At 39.8% G+C, this 17,295-nt stretch overlaps 1 protein-coding gene across 1 annotated transcript in view; it reads right to left on the bottom strand.

Moving 5' to 3' along the window:
• Positions 1 to 8,965: 8,965 nt before the first annotated feature.
• Positions 8,966 to 17,295, bottom strand: part of AKAP6 (A-kinase anchoring protein 6) — a 370,843-nt gene continuing 362,513 nt past the window's right edge. Inside the window, exon 12 of the mRNA XM_008157188.3 lies at positions 8,966 to 12,356. Within this exon, the coding sequence (XP_008155410.2) occupies positions 8,979 to 12,356 (3,378 nt within the window). The 3' untranslated portion in view covers positions 8,966 to 8,978. The remainder of the gene's footprint in view (positions 12,357 to 17,295) is intronic.

Here is a 17,295-nt window from a genome sequence, read left to right as displayed (position 1 = left end):
AAAGTGTTCTGATTTGCAATTTATTTTCAAATAGTTCAATCACATAAAAAAGTGTGTATGTGAGAGTGTGTGTGTATAGAGATGAAGCAAATGTGGTAAAAGAGTAGCAATAAATGAATCTGACTGATGAGTATGCAAATATTGTTGTACTACTCATTCAACCTTTACCAGTATATAGGTCTAAAATCATTCAAAATAAAAATTGGAAATGTATATATGGGAAAAAAGACATAGTTGTAAATTTAGTTGGTTCAAGTTAAAATAAATTTGAAATATATAGTATATTCAGTAAAATTCTAAAATAATACCAATTTCATTGGAAATGAAAATAATTTGACTTATAAAAAATAGCCAAATCATTTCAGTCTGTTTTCTAATTTTCAGTTAATTTATTTCCTGGAATTATAGCATGGGTAAAATTTCTAAGCTGCACAGAACAAACACAACAAAATCATCAAACTTAACTTCTCAAAAGCCCTGAATTTAGATTGTTCTGTTGTTGCATAAAACACATATTTGTTAAATGACCAGAAACCTGAAATATTTTTCCGTTATTAAAACTTTCAAATACAAAAACACTACTTCTAGCAGTCAGAGCCACATAATTCTGCATACCATTTTGCTCACTAGAGTTTTTAAAATGTAGAGAAACTAGATAGAAAACAAAATTAATGGGTCATCATTTAATTTGGAGAAATCACTCTATTCGAGGACATGAAAGGCACTTTCACAAGAAAAACTGTAAACCTTTGTAGGCAGCGACCACGTTTTAGTAGCCTTTGTATCTCTAATGCCAAACACAGTGCCGCACACAAGTAGCCACTCAATGAACGTTTGTTGAATGACTGAATGAATAAATGGAAGGGGGACCCTGCTTTATAAGGAAACAGGTTAGGTTTGGATTTGCTGTAAGGTAAGCATTCAAGATAACTCTGGCACTTGACTGGGCCACTGAAGGAAGTAATGGATTCTTATTTATTTGCTTATTTATTTATTTACTTATTTATTTTTACAATAATAGAATAAACATATCTTAATATATTTTTAGAGAAAACTTACCATTTAAATGTTCAGATACTTTTCTACATGTATGATGATGAAGACAGCTCCTCAGTTTCAAGGATTCTGTCTGCTAACATTAGTCAGGTTGAAATAGATGAAAATCATGGCATATGAAGGGCTGTTGAGGGAATTATAGAACAGAAATCATAGCAGCTGGGAGAGGATGAGTAACTGGTCTCAATTATCTCCAGGGTTACCATGAAAAATAAGGGGTAGAAATTTTAGGGAAGCTTAGCAGGAAAGAATTAAGACCAGTGAACAAAATTAAAGGTGGGTAGGGGGGCACTATGCAGATTTTAGCAACCCAAGAAATAGCTTCTTAATAGAGACACACGCTTGCCTTAGCAGATGATAAACCTCTGGAAGTGTGTAGGCAGAGTTGATGTGACCATTCAAGAGTAACTAAGAAGGTAGCACCTAAATAGAGCAAAAAATTGAGGCTATTCCATCCTTTCCAACCTGACAAAGCATTGTACCCTAAACCTGAAAATCATTCTACAAATTCAGTGTTAAAACTAAATAGATTATTAATAAACAAATATTTTCAATACCTCAATGTCTTCAATGAGCATATCACAGGTAAGTAAAACATCATGGTCTGTTTGTTCTTTGAATGTTTTACTAAGAGATGCAGACTTGGCGTTAGTTAGTACCCAAGGAAAATTTAGGTTGTCTCAGTGTGTAAAATTATAGCACACCTCAAAGGAAATCCAGAATGCTCTTAGGGATTTCGGACACTAGGACTTTTTTCTCTACATCCCAGGCCACTCTCCCTGTGATCTTCTCAAGACTAGCTTATTTTCTACAGCTACCTCCTAATGAGACACTTATCTCTAATATCTTCCCCTGTAATCACCTTGAACTCTGCAACTAAATGTCTGCCTAAAACCCCTTGTGAATGAATTACTATCTATTCAAAAGTCTAGAATGATTCATCACTTTAGAAATATGCATGGAAAAGATTAGAAGGGGCATAAAAATACAAGTAGCTATTAAACTGTTAGAATTATAGGTTACTCTTTTTAAATGTTCTTGGTGTGCTACTAATAAAGTTTTAGTGGTAAGCAATATCAGGCGCAAAACAAAAATGACAAAATTTCCTTACTGCCTCGCATAGCACATACAAAGGTCCATCATAACCTTTTAAAAGACCCTTCATTAAGTCTCCCAACTTACCATTTCTCCTACTACCCCTGCACTAAGCGTCACTAATTTTCTACTACCTAACTTTCTGCTCTCTTCTAGCCCTTTTCTTCCTCCCTGTCCTTCATTGCTGCTTCTGTCTTTGTACCTCATTCACCGCTTTGCTCTTTTCCTCTCTTGCAGGATCACTGCTGAATCTTGTTTGTGTGCTCACTTCATCCATATGTAGGTAAGTCTCCCGAGGGCAGGGCCTTTGTCCAGTCATCATTGCATCCCCTGCATCTAGATTAGTGCCTTGCAGTTAAACGGTGTTAATGAACTATCAATTGAATGGATGATTGTCATTTCTGTGACTATATGAATCCACACATTATTTCTTTTTGAAATTTGGTATAAATTGATCACATAGTACATGTGATTTTCTAACTGCATTAGGTCTTTTTCTAGTTTACATGTGTTAGTGTACATTTCTCAAAATGAAAAGATAAATGTCATCATATTACCTAATTCAGTATTTCAATTCAACAAAATTTTTATTGAATACCTACTGTGTCAGGCACTTGAGTAGGTGTTAGGATAAAATTAGAAACTGCCTTTCACAAGAGCAGTAAAGACCAAACAGAATATTTTTAGCTAACTTCTTTTACACAAAATAAATACACTTGAAATCTATAATTTAAATAAAAAGAATAGTCAAATTTTCTATACTTTTCTACCATCTTTCTATAAAATCCATTCAAAAAATATATAAAATAAATATAAGATGTACTAGGTATCCTGAAAGCCAACATTAAAACCATTAATGATAAGTAGAAATAAAAAAAATCTAGGATATAATTTTACTGGTTTAGGGGAACTGGAAGTAAATCATTAGTGTTCCAAGATCTGTATAGTGATCAGAAGAATCTTGAAAATTGTGATGGCTCCATTGTGTAGTTTCTAGTTTAAGTAATTTTAAGCCTCTTATGCAATATAGAAGATATTTTGGAAGCTGCTATATGTAATATTTGTTCCAGTCCAGATGCAATAATTTGGTAAAGAACACAGGTAGAAGAGATCACTGATTTTCCTTTTCCCCTAATAATCTATGTTTATTATGCCAATTTTAATTACCATGCAATCTAATAGATTTAAGGCTTATATTTTCCACACCACTAGACATTGCAAACATGAAAGCATTTTATACTGTCATTATACATCAATGTTTGTACTTGGTTATACATATGTACAGAAATTATTCACACATCTTAACCTTGCTATTTCCTCCTTTTAAACCAACCTAATTTTACCGTGAAAGCAGCTTTCTAATAAATGGTATAAGAAATACAGCAAGGCACACTTTTTTAAAAAAAACAACTTTTTTTTCTCATTATCACCTCAAGAAGCATTAAGAAAAGCAAAAATGTTGTACATAATTTAATAGAATGTCACCAGTCTATAATATACAACACTATTTAGTTGTTTCTTGAAGTGCTGCATAGATTATTATTTTAAAATAAATAAAGTGGAGCTTTTAATAATTGCTTAATTTTAAAAGAAAAGCCAGTGTTTCTTCTCTATGCTGCAATCAAATCAAATGCCGCCCCTTTAGGTAAAATTCTTTCAATAAACATAGGCATCGTACCATTACAAAGAAATTTCCTATTGAAACATGAACTTGGTCAAGTACTGGCAGGGGCTCATTCCAGACAGGTGAATTTAATGGACCATCAAATTGGTGAGCTGCAGAGCTTTAAAGAGCAGATGGGGAGGGGACAAGGCAAACGAAAGTCTTGCTGGAGACTGGGGTGGTAGAGGTAGCTTGGGACAGGAATCCATGGGAGAACAAGCAGCTTGCTGAGCTTCAGAGTCACCTAGAGAGAGCCAGCGCACACGTCAGGGTCACAAGGCCATGTGGACAAACCGCACTGGGAAGGAAGCATCGTCCTGGGAGAGGTCAGTGTAACAGACGGCAGTGATGGGATGGAACGGACACCCGTCCGGGGTGGGAGTGTGAGGCCACCCCTGAGCTGCAGTCGGGCTAATCTACAAGAAACAAAAACAGGTTTCAGAAACGTCTGCTTCATCTGTAAAACCCAGACCTCCGAGGAATCACTGAAGGCTTCCATTCTGGGACTGTTAATGTTCTGAAATAAAAGGATACATAAATTAAAGTGATTTTAATAGCCCCAGTTTCACATTACTGATAAAAATGTTTCGGAATCAATGAGAAAAATACATTTTTTAAGACATGGTTTTAAAGAAAAATCATCAAGTTTGACTTTTCCTCTGGATCTCATCTACTCTTTTGCTTGTGAACTCAGTTTCAAAGACTCCAGGGAGCCTCAACTCTCCACGAAAACCTGAGGCTGCCAATGCCGAGAGAATCAGCAAAGTATTGACGACTAGTCATTCATCCTTCCTCCAGTGAGACTGCATGTGTGACAATGGACTTGCACAATCCCACTATTATATAGTGGTGAAATATTCATAACATTGTGATAATTCCAAATGTTTCAGCCCCTTCCTGTGAAAGGGTATAACTGGGGCTTCTAGTTCAAATACAATGCATTTCATTTAAGGTGCAGACAACATTGGACAAATGAGAATGACTCGAGTATTTCTGTGCATCTCATGGCTCTGATACACTTTCAAACTCAATTGGTTCCGCCTATTTTTAAGTGACTCAAAGCAACCTATCGAATGTGAGGAACAAATAAATTCCAGGTTTAGGCAATGCAGGATGCAATTACTTAAGGTCGTCGGATCAAATAAAGCAGGCTTTTGCTTGTCTGGGTTTGAGTTCTGAATTCTGATGTCAGGTTGCTTTATTGTCCTTTTAGAACTACACATTCCTTTTCTTTGTCTTGCTCTTTCTCGAAAACCTTACAACCTGTTTAAGAGCCAGAAAATATCTAGCTAATATAGTTTGGCTGGAGCCACAGGAAATCTGGGAGAGAAGGGCAAGTTTAAGAACAGGGAGAGACAGACAAGAACAGATGGGATGAAATTTGGTAAAGTAAAATAATGCAGCAACTCAAGCAAGAGCATAGTGCATTGTTCAAATGCTGAGGACATGAGTCATTTGAAATCTGGTCACTGAGTAGTGAATCCTCAGGTAAGGCAAATCTGATCGTACTAAGTGCTGGTATTTAAATTCTCTCTGGGTAATCAATTCTTTCTTTCAACTTGGCCAGCTTAGAAAGGAACAGGCCAAATTGGCTGAGACACAGATCTGGTGTGTGTGTGTGTGTGTGTGTGTGTGTGTGTGATATGGGTGATGCCCAATAAAACCTCCATTTTTTATCGTGACAAACCTAGTTATTCAGAAGTGCTGGGTAATTTTTAAAAATACTTCACATACACCAGAACCTTGATTTATTGAAGTGATTTCAAAGGTAAATTTGATAAAATTATACCTGTTATGTTTAGTGAAAAATGAATGTACTGTCACCAAGAGTAGTCTCTTAAACCTGCTTGGCCAGCTTTGGATCACATTAAACACGTATGTCAATCCGGTTAGTAGGATGAAAATGTGTGGCGCATACATGAGAACAGTTTGCTCTTACAGCTTCCTCCGTTTGTGAAAACTGAGCGGCAGCACTTTTTACTGCACACGTGTACACTTGAGCAGACTGGCTGCATGGGATGGCTTAAATTTTTATACCACAGGATTCATCCTGCATAAAGTTTAGGGTTAAATCACTCACCAAATATCGGAGGCTTATGATGAGGATTATGAAGAAATAACTGTCAGAATACAGCAAAAAGATTAGTGCAAAGTACATCTCCCAGGCAGGTCCTGGGAGGCACTCCACACATACATTATTTCTTTCTCCAAATTGGGCAGGAATATCTGGATCTATTCAGTTACCTTTCTTTTGATGTGATTTGATGTAATTTACCTATCTATTTTTATAGAAACATGACATAGAAATGAAAATAGTGAAACGCACAGCAGTGTGCCTAAAAATTGGTGCAAATGCCTACTGTGTTAGATCATGTCAAAACTTCTCCCATCGTTTCAGTGGGTTTTAATTAGAACACAGTAACTGAGAAAACTCTTCAAAAATTTTTGGAAGGAAATGTTACAGTTGCAAATTGTATTGCTATTATTCTCAGTTATAGCTCTTCCAGGTGCCATAACAATTTCATCATCTGAGAACTTATTTCTAAAAAAAACAACCAAAAACCGAAAGTTAAATTTGGTAAGTTTTAGTATCCTGATAATGTTCAACTGATAGTGTTCAAATGGCTTGAAAAGTAGAGCTTTTTCTTTTGCTCTTTTGAATCTTGTAGGAAGAACAATGACAACAGTTAAGCTTTTATAGGCATGAAACCCCATGTTTACCAAAACATTTTACTATTCATTCCTGACATTGAACACTGAAATCATGTCAAGATTTTGAGATTAACTTGTCCTGGTTGGTAGTATTCTAACAATAAGTAAATCTTTATACCCAGGTACACATGCTAATGACTAGTGGAAAATGTAGGAATCCAGATGTTCTGTGTACATGCTTCTGAAAAAACTGGATAGGACTTGTAAATATGGCCATTTGAATGGCCCTAGGCTGATAACGAGTCACATGGGGGGCGGTGTGAGATCTGTAGAGTAAAACCTGGCTGTTTCCCCATTGCTTGGGACAGGGCCAGGCATCACGTCGCTGAGGCTCAACAAAATATTGTTGACTGGCAGGCAGGCTGGCTGATTGTTTTACACGGTCCCTGCCTGCAGAATGTGAGGGTCACACAGACCATCAGCACATGCACTTCCCCAGGTCTAAAGATGGAGCTGCTTATCATTTACATTTCATGTCAATTCCGTGTCCAGGTCAGGGAGAGAAGCAATGCCCAGGATGTCAAAAGGGAGGATGCATCCTGGAGTTTCTCCAGTGCCAGAGCTTCTCCCGTTCTGGATCAGCATGACTGGTGACTTGAGGGTCACGGTCACATGATGTCATACTCAAAGGGGTGTGGCTTCCCAGCCTTTATCCCTTCTGAGAGAATAAAAGTCAGCCAGGCTCTACCAGCCCTTCTGTGGAGGTTGGCTGAGCCAGCAGTACAACTAATTCTCACAGAACCGGTTTGGAAGTAGCTGATGGAATTGCGGTCCCTCTCCTGCAGTGGTCAGTTGCGCTGCACACTGATGGAGAATGTGATTACAGGGTGGCCGTCTTTCACAGAAATACATTTCTCTCGCTCCCACTTTTGTTCTCATTTGCAGCCAATTGTAAAGAGTCTGAAACATGGAAAATTAGTTGAGCTATATTAGTAAGTAGGATGCCTTTCTCCAATTTTGCATGCCGAGTTTATTTTTAGGGTGTATATATGGTATAGATTCCCCCTTGCACTCCTCATTTCTAGCAGCTCTCCACAGAATCACACATTTTAATGAGCCTAGGGCACAGGTGTTGCAGGAAAAAAAATAATGATGTTTGCCATTCATCTTTCAAATTAAATAATGTGTTTTTAAATAGTAACTTTTTTCATAATACATTATGGGAACAACATTTATCTGTCACATTTTAAAAGATGTATTTGTAATAAATGTAAATTACTTTTAGAAAATCAGTAATTAGGCTCATCAAAAAATAAACAATCTGCCACAAAAAAGATAATCTTTAGCATAGTTAAGTATAATAACTGTTATTTGAATAAGTTAACAAATTAGGGTAGATTGCTTCTGTAATTCATTTCCTATAGCACAAGTTTAGGTTACGACATTAAGCTGCAGGAGTGGGGGTGGCGATGGCACTTGGCACCTCACATTGATAAAACACAACTCTCATATTCAAAAGCCCAAATGATCTTGAAACTTGAGTGAGATAGTATATTCATCACTGGGGCTTAGAAATGGGAAGCAACAGCGTTTTTGTGTTACTTTTAGAACTGTATCACCATCTCGGAATGATCAATCAATAGCTGTCTTATTAACCATAAAGAGTGGAACGACTTTCTTTAAAAATGTGATGGAAATTAGTCTGTCACCTTCAGGCAAAATTCAAAAATTCTGTTTTTATCAAAACACCGTTAACTTGTTGCTTATTCTTTCTGCATTTGCTTTCTGGGCCTGTTCTCGGTCTGTGTGGATAAATAAAAGCCGCTTCTTTAACATCAACCTTCCCCTCCTGTGTGAGTCCTCAGACTTGGCCGTGATTAGGAGCTGTGCCAGCACAGCCTTCCACGGGGGAAGCAAATGTGATGACAGTTACTTTAGACAGAAGCATAAAAGGAAGGCCCAGATCAGGAGACACAGCCTTTAGCCTAATCACGGCTCATCTTCAGGCCCGGAAGGAAGCTGGCAGCTCTGGTGCAGGACCCTGAGAGGGGGCGTGGTCACTGTGCTTGGGTTTTGGTCAGAGGGTGTAACTGCAACTTGGAGAACCATTTTTCCTCCCTCAATGGAAGAACTCAAGGCCCCAAATTATTCAGCTACTTCCTCAAATTTTGTCTTCTTCTTGCCAGAATGATGTAACAAGTTAATGTCACTAAAAATGTCATTTGTGACTGTTTTCCCCCCTTTTGCTTCACAGTTGCTTGCATTGTGGGGAGTATTTCTTCCACCTAAATGTCCTCTTCAGATAAATATCTGCCATGACCAGTCATTCTAACTCGTCTTTTCTCCCATCGTGGCTTTGTTGACTCAAACTCATATTTTATGACATGAGTTTATATATATATATTTATATATTTATATATATATGCTAAAATATATTTAATATGCATTAAAAACATGAGAACTATACGTACCTTTCAATGAGATGATTTTCATGCTTGGAGAAGGTTACATTCTACCTATGCATATTTCTATGTCGTTCTTCATCAAGACTTAGGAGATCTTCACAGGTTAAACTTTTGGGGCTGGGAAGCAGTGCAGCCTTGTCTTTGGGCTGCTTTGCCTTTGAGGAGAGCCCCGGGACTCTCGAGTTGGCGGAAGCAGCCTTCTGTTCCTCTGGCATTCCAGACTCACCTGGGTTTTCTGAGCGTTCTTTTTCACTGCCCAGCCCTGGAGGAGTAGCTGACTGTGAGCTTTCTCCACAGACAGTGGAAGCTTGGGGTAAACCATCCACTTCCTTTCCAATGTCAGATCCTTTCTGAGGGGGGGGACTTGCAAGAGCCACCATGTCTGCATCGTCGGCTGAGAGAGAAATGTCACTGCACCCAGAAGAGCCCGCTGCTGCTTGGGTTGGCACTGCAGCCTCCCTGTGGCCTGCCCGCCCATCTGGAGGAGGGCTGGAGGCACAGGGCTCGTCTCCATCAGGGTCGTCCTCAGCACAGGCCTCAAAGAAGCATTCTATGTCTTCCCTGTCTTCCAGGCCAGAGTCAGTCATGTCCAGAGGCAAAGGGGTGTTGCTCTTCTCTTCTATGTAATTGGTGACCTCCCCACAATCACTGTCATGCGATGAGAGAGATAAGTAGGAATAAAAGTCCCCTTTTCTCAGCTGGATGGGCCGGTGAGAATGTTCTAACACTTTCTCCTTGATTTGAGTTAATGAAGTAGGAGCGGCTGCCTCATTTTCAGGTTGAGATTTACTTTTTAGGGCAGTTGAAGCCATGCCAATGATTTCCTTAACAAAGTCATGTACTGAACAATCTTCGGCATCTTTTTGATGGAAAACACCTGACTCACAGCCACAACAGGAAATGTTGTCACCGACAGAGGCATTTTCCTCTGTTTCATTTTGTTCAAGTTCTAGGCAGCAGCCGGCAGATTTTCCAGCCATACTTAGTGCATCATCACATGAAGGTTTCAGTACATCAGAGTCCTGTCTATTGGTGACTCTCGTTTCTAAAGGCAGTTCTGGGCAAGACTTCTCAGGGGGAGTAGAAGCAGCCATTTGATTTTCAAAATGGTGGTGGTTTTGACATTTCTTTGGAAGATGTCTAACCGTCTGGGAGACAGATTCTTTTCCAGCAGTGTTTGAATCATCGGAGCTATCCATAGATGCTTCGCACTTACAATGCTCACTCTCTGAAATCCTCTTCCTGGCTGACCCAAGATTTTCTGATTCCTGTGACATCTCATTAAGTTTGTCCTCCTGTCTCTCTGGAGTACTTTCGACATTGCCATTTTCCACATCAGCCACATATGGATCTTTACTGACTTTGAAAATATTTTTCTTATTTTCACCCTTTGTTCCTAACTCATGGGTGTGGGGTAAATTCTTACTGTTTCCATTATTTTCAGAGAGATGTTTTATGGAGCCATTTAGAAGGGCCTTAATGTTGAGGGTATCAGAGGGATTGGTCATCTCACTACTACTTACATCCTTACTGCCCCTTATTTCATCACTGAGATGACACCTTCTCTTATCTCTCGTCAAGGGAAGCTTGGGCCTAATCCAGGTGTGCAGCTCATTCTTTATATAGTCCAGCCCTGACATCAAGTTGCACTCTTCATAAATTTCGTCGTCCGTTGCAATACTGGAGTCATCATCCTCATCTTTGAGGCACAGCTCTTCTTCTGTCAAGGTGAGGGTAGAGCTGGAGAGGAGGTCGCTGTCATCTTCATCATCCGTGCAAGCAGAGGTGCAAGAGACGTTAACGATCATGCTGACATTGACGTCGCTGTCATCAGCCACCGAATGAGTCAGGCGCTTCCTGAATGACGCATTTGACTCTGGGATCTTGTTCTTGTGTAACACAATATCCTCTGAGCAAAGAGAGAGCTCATCACTGCTGCTAAGTTCTGTAAGAGATGCTGGCGAGTCTTCATTGATGGAAGATGCGATGTCCAGTGACAGCTGGCCAGTAAAAGACATCTTTTGGGAACTGCTTTGAAGGGTGATATCGGAAACACTCCGCTGTATCTTTTGCTCTGAGGGACTCTGGATATTCTCCAAACGATTCAGGAGATCTAATGTCCTTTTACTCAATTCACCAACTGAGCCACTGCTCACACTTATGTCCCCAGAGCTGTGACAGCTAAAAAGATCTTCGTTGCTTTTATAGGATGTCAACCAACTTTCGAGAGAAGTGCTTCGCTGGAGGCTGTCACTGCCATTTTTAAAGATACCCAGTCCAAATAAATCACCCGCTGGAGAAAGGGACTCAACAGATGAACTACGAGATAGGAGGGAGAGCTGTTTGGCATTCTGCATGCCAGTGAGTGTCTTCTCCATATCACTACTTGTATAGGAATTGTGATCTATTTCGTGGGATGCACCTGCTAAAATCCTTTCATGGGGAGGTGCATCCGGTTGTAACTCTGTAGCCTGATGTTTAGATTTGCAGGACTTTTTATCAAAATAAAAGCCATGGAGCAGGGGATCCTCTACATATGCCTTTTCACTTTGTGACTGCTTCATTATCATTGGTAATTTGAGTTTTGAGCCTTGGAGGTATGAGTAATCATAAAATGTAAACACATCATGTTTTCCTTGTAATTCTTCTCCCAAACAATCAGGGGTATGTTTGATAACACTGTTTAAATCTCCAACTTTTCCATTTACACAACCCACTGGTGAAATGGATGACTGAGAGCTATTTGGAAGCTTAATGGCTTCCTCCTCATCTTTAAATTTTTGCTTTAACATGTTAATGGCATCTCCCATTTGTGGTTCCAGATGTTCAGGTTCAGAGTTACTAGGGGACCCATCCACCATATTGAGCAAACACATTTCAGAGTTGGTAGTGGTGTCAGTGTCTCCTTCACTGACGATTCCACTCTCACTGCCTGAATTCTGGCTCATGTCTCCTCCATGGCATGGGCAGGGCTTCACCAAATTGGAACTCCCTAGAAGATCTGGCAAAGATTTGGTGGATGAGAATGAGGAGTCTTTACTAAGACTCTTAGTCAAAACACTAGGCTGTGTCATGCTGGTGAGCGTGGGATTGTTTTTCAGAAATGGCATGTGGTTGTCATCATAGAGTTCCACATTGTGGAGGCTGTATACCTGGTAAATGTGGGGACTAGAGGGGGCAGTGATACTTGAGGCATACTGAGATCCCCCACAGTCACCTGCCTCTTCTTCATAACCAGGGTCCTCACTACCTGTCTCTTCAGGTTTTAAGGAAGGCATGACAGGTTGGGGTTCTTGATTGAGGTCATTTGAGTCTTCATTCAAACTAATTAACTTATTACTTATATCAGTTTCATCCCATTCCAGGGCATCCTCGCTGGTCCCAGTTAGGTCCATCAAGCCAGGATCAATCACATTCAGAGTCTCCTGTGTAGGGAGAGGAAAGGAAGAAGAATTAGGAAATATAAACATGAACATTTTATCTATTCAAAATCTCTTAGAAGAGTCAGGAAAGAAATTTGCTCCAAGCATAGATTTGAAAGATAGCATAATTATCAGCTCTATTCCTCTCTGGAATAACATCCAAAATTATTGAAATAGGCTGTTCTATCAATAGTAATTTGTCACTGGAGGCAATAACATAGATTAAAATGTAAGATTATTATAGTCAAGTTGTAATTTATGGAATTAACCATTCCCTATCGATTCTCCTACATTTTTAACCTTGGATTGTGTGAGGATAAAACTGCCGGGTAAAAGAAGGTTAAAATGAGTAGAGCCTCTGACATCTCAGGAGGCGTGTTCGCTCTGATGCTGTCTCAGTTCTGCAGTCCATCTGGAAGCCTCTCTGCAGCCACACAGGGTGCAGCCCTCTTGCCTCTGTTCCTGGGTTCTCCACTGGAAGCGGCTTTTGCCTGGGAAATAGGATAAAGTCGTAGCCACCTGTGGAGCCATTCATATTCCAGAGTCTCTGGCGTGTCTTCCTTTCCCCTCACCTTCCCTTCCCTTTTGAGGCAATGCCTCTTTAGAATTTGGCCCTGCTCCCAATCAGACCCAGGATGAGCAACACTGGACTGATTTCCTCACCCCCATCTTCCTGGATCCTGAGTCTCGGGCACCAGTCATCCAGGGCAGCGCCTTAATCACAGTTCTCTCAGTCCTCTCTGCCCCGCCTCTCTCTCTCTGACAGAGATTCTACTTTGGTCCTTGTTCACTTGTTTCCCTATGTTCAGTCCTGTTCCTACTTCCTACAGGCAAGAACCTCCCCTTCCAGCCCTCCTCCAGCCCTAGAGTAACAACCACCTGGAGACTTTCCTGGCTCCCAAGGATGCAGTAGCCCAGATTCTCTTAGGCTGCTCTCTGCCTGCACAGCTGGACCCTGGATCTTGGCTGGGACTTCCTGGGTTTAACCCTGGTTCGGTAGAGCTCGACACATTCTGGGACACAGCAGTCATTGAACTGGCTCTTGGACTCTGTCCTGAAGCCTTCACCATCCTCACTTTCTGTCCAGCTGTCTGGATTCATGCCAGAGCCCAGGGAGGTGATACAGGTGCAGCAGGCCCTGTCAGGTTCAATGACAGACAGAAACTCAGACAGAACTTGGCAGTTCAGCTTGTGCTTGTCCAGGTAGCCAGGCAGGCGAGCATGGCTCTGGCACTATGCAGAGAGGCTGCAGTGCTGATTTTGTTGCAGATCTGCATGGCCGCGGGCAGGTTGCTAACCTATTATCTGAGCACCAGTCTCCTCACATCACTTTTTAAAGGGGGCTAGCACTATCTTTCAAGATAATTCTGAGCACTGAATGAGCTGCTGCATGTGAAGGGCTGAGGGGGCAGTCAGTATAGGTAGTTATAATTCTCAATGCAAACACAATTGCTCTGGAGTGGCCTTGAGTCAATTCATAAAGGGTTCTCCCTGCCTACCTCCTTCTCTCCTTCTCATGTTCCTTTCAATTTGCTTTTAAAACCGCAGGGGATTCATGACAGGGTAGGTAAAGGGAGGTGTCACACAGTATAACAGGTCAGCACATTTGCATTACAATTCAGATTTACTCTACCAACCTGGTTGAAAAAAACGGACCTAATGCTCTGCTCCTCGGAGTGGGAAAAAGGCCTCACAGCAAAACATTAGCAGAACTTTCCTAAGTCCTCAATCCTCTTGAAACGAATAGTTAGGGGATACCACACAGACACATTAAGTATAAAATACCCATTAGCACTTTATTATACTGGATATGTAAGAGATTATCTGTATAGCCTACTTAAGTTTAAAAGAGTCCAGTTACAAAGTAAACATTAATTAAGGGATATTTTTAAATTTTATTACAGAAATCTTTCCCGCTGCCAATGCTACAGCAGTTAATCTAGCACACCGCACTCATCACACTCACTTAGGTATGGAGTCCATTCGCTGTGATGAATTTTTATTAGAATTTCTGTTTATTCTTTGCTTGCTGATAACGGCAATACTAATGACTGGCTAGGATGGCTAATGAATGTTAAAATCTTCAGCTGCAGGAACAATCAATCAGTCTAATCAAATAGTATATTAATTTCAAATACTATCTTGGCTGACACTATACTCTGAGAGTGCTAATAAATAACTGAACTAGTCTTTCAAAGAGCTCTCCTTGTAACCCTCTGGTTGACTCGGACATTTAGCAGCACAGATTTCCCATGTGAGCCCCACGCCCAGGGGGCTCCCACGGCTGCAGGAATTGTGCCACCTGGATGCGTGCCAGGAGCTCAGCCCAAGTGGTGCCGGAGACTCGGACTCATCTTCCGTGACACAGTCATTTTCTGACAAATGCTGCCTTATTGGCTTTACAAATGCAAACCTAAGAAAGTATAAAACTTACAGCAGTACCTAAAAGAACAAGTCCTTTGTTCAATAAAGTGATTGGAGTGGAAATTTTCACAGAAAATAATTAAACTTTTGGATATAATATTTTCTTTTCCTGTTCGTAATTCTCTTCTATAAATCTCTTAAATTTATTATAATTTCTGAATTTTTTTTGTATGTAAATTCCAGGGATATCTGACAAGATCTGTTAATAAATCGTTCACTTTAGACTTTAAACTTTCCATATTAAAAAGGCACTACTCACTCTGCTCTCATTCATTCTTTTCTCTTGTGGATTAAATTATGTCAACATTTTCAATAAAGATCTCCATTTCCTCAAGATTTAATCCTCAAACATAAAACATACCCTGGGGGCAAAACCATGGGGAATGTTTCCAAGAGGAAAGAATACTTATCTAACTAAAAAGTTGTATTCGAAAAAGGGACATATGAATCGAGTAATGTAACTGGTAGGAAATTTATTTAGTTGAATGTTCTCTTTGAAGATAGCCCAAACACAGTCAATAATGTTCAAGCTAATTAAGCATTTTTGTTGTTATTTTTCTAGAGGAATTGTCTGGTACTTAAACACACACACACACACACACACACACACACACACACACACACAAATGTTCCTATCTTTGGTAAAGTGATAAATCAAAATTGGATGAGCCGGGGAGCTGTGCAGTCAGGCTGCCTGGGTTCCCAAGGAATGGGGGGTGGGATGACTTGCCTCCCTTTTCTTATCCCCACATAGAAAAAAATGGATATAGACAAAATAGGAGAATATCTGACTGAATCCAAAAGACTAATAAGGTAAGTAGTACATGCAGTTCCAATAGAGAGACTGCAAATCCAGAGGTAACTCTGAATTAAATTAATTTGTGCAAGGGTCTTTCATTCATAACCTTGCTTCACTGGTGCAGAATTTCGGCCTAGCCCAAGGGCTTTATATAAGTAATTACACACACACACACACACACACAACACACACACACACTCACAGATCTGCTCAAGAAATGACTAGAATTATTATTGGAAGCAGGTTATTTATATTAGCACCGTATATACAGAGAAAGTAACTAAAAGTGGCTGGAGAAATGATGATGCTGAAGAAGAGGAAGAGGAGGAGGACAAGGAGAGGAGGAGAACAAGGAAGAGGACCAGGAGGAAAGAATCAAGATTCCACCTGCAGCAAGTAACACATATCCAAATTAACTTCCTTCTGTACTTGTATGTTTTTAATTGAGTTAGGTCTCCCAGGATTGCATTTCTAGTATTTTCCTAAAAGTTTAAGTTAAAAGGTGAACTTTTATAAGAGATAAGACATACATTGGCAGCTAAACAGTGGAGATGAAGGAAGCTGGCATTCTATAAAACAACTTCAACAGAGATTTGATACAACTACATCCAGATTCCTTTAATTTTCTTTAAAAAGTTGCATCTTTTGAAAACCTAAAGAATCACAAAATGAGCAGGATGTTCTTTCTGTGATTTCACTCAAATGTTTGGTGCTCAGAATGAAAAAACCATAGGAGGTCTTGCAATTTGCATTCCCGTTTATTCTAAATCCAGGAGTTTATTGAGTAATATCACTTGCAAAGCTCTGGGAAAAGAGATTTATCTGTAGAAAAGTAGAATACAACAAAAACAAATAAAAACATAAACAGTTTGAATTGTAATTGAATAAAGATATGTATAGTTACCCTAAGGAATAAAGCAGACCCACAGTTTGAGGGGGCGAAGAGCAGGAGGGAGAAAATCATGTATATATCAAAGTCAGGGAATCAATGGGAATGAAGGGAGATTACAACCTTCATATATTCACTCTAATTTGTTGATGCAATATTTTCCCTAGCACCCACCTCCAAACCTAAAACCAAAGTGCCTGAATATTAGATGCATACTTACTTTCCTAAATTAGACTTACATAGAAATTTTAAAAAACCAAACAACCCATCAACAACCATAACAACTAGCTAGTTTTCAGAAAATGGAAATATAACTTTTATGAAAACTTTGAGTTTGTATTACTCTGTCTCTTGTTGAGCAAAGAATTGACTCAGATTTAGCAAGAAAAAATACATAGATTAAAAAATAAATAGGGTAAAGAGCAATGATCACTATCAACTATTTGGGGATTTGGGCTAAAAATGCAAACAGATCTGGTTTTGAATCCTGGATTCCCCCTCTCACATGCTAGCTCTGTAATCCTGGACAAGTTATTTACCATCTACTAGTATATGTTTCAGTTCCATCTAGTCACAGTACACTGTGTCTACCTTAGAGACTGTTGGGAGCTTTAAATTAGAAAATGTTTGTAAAGTCCTCTGGGGAGGGCCTGGAACCCAGCAGAGGTACTATGGTTGGCTGCTATCAGCATATATGCCCTGTGCTGAAGTGAGAGGATGATGGTACAATAGTATGGCTAACAGCTATATAACCCTAACAATGTTTGCATTACAACTGGTGGTTGGTTGACTTATCTCTTTAGTACCCTTACTTTCTCCCATCCTACCTA

The sequence above is a fragment of the Eptesicus fuscus genome, chromosome 5, assembly GCF_027574615.1.
Source record: "Eptesicus fuscus isolate TK198812 chromosome 5, DD_ASM_mEF_20220401, whole genome shotgun sequence".
Classification (NCBI taxonomy): Eukaryota; Metazoa; Chordata; class Mammalia; order Chiroptera; family Vespertilionidae; genus Eptesicus; species Eptesicus fuscus.
This window is presented reverse-complemented; position numbering and strand designations above follow the sequence as displayed.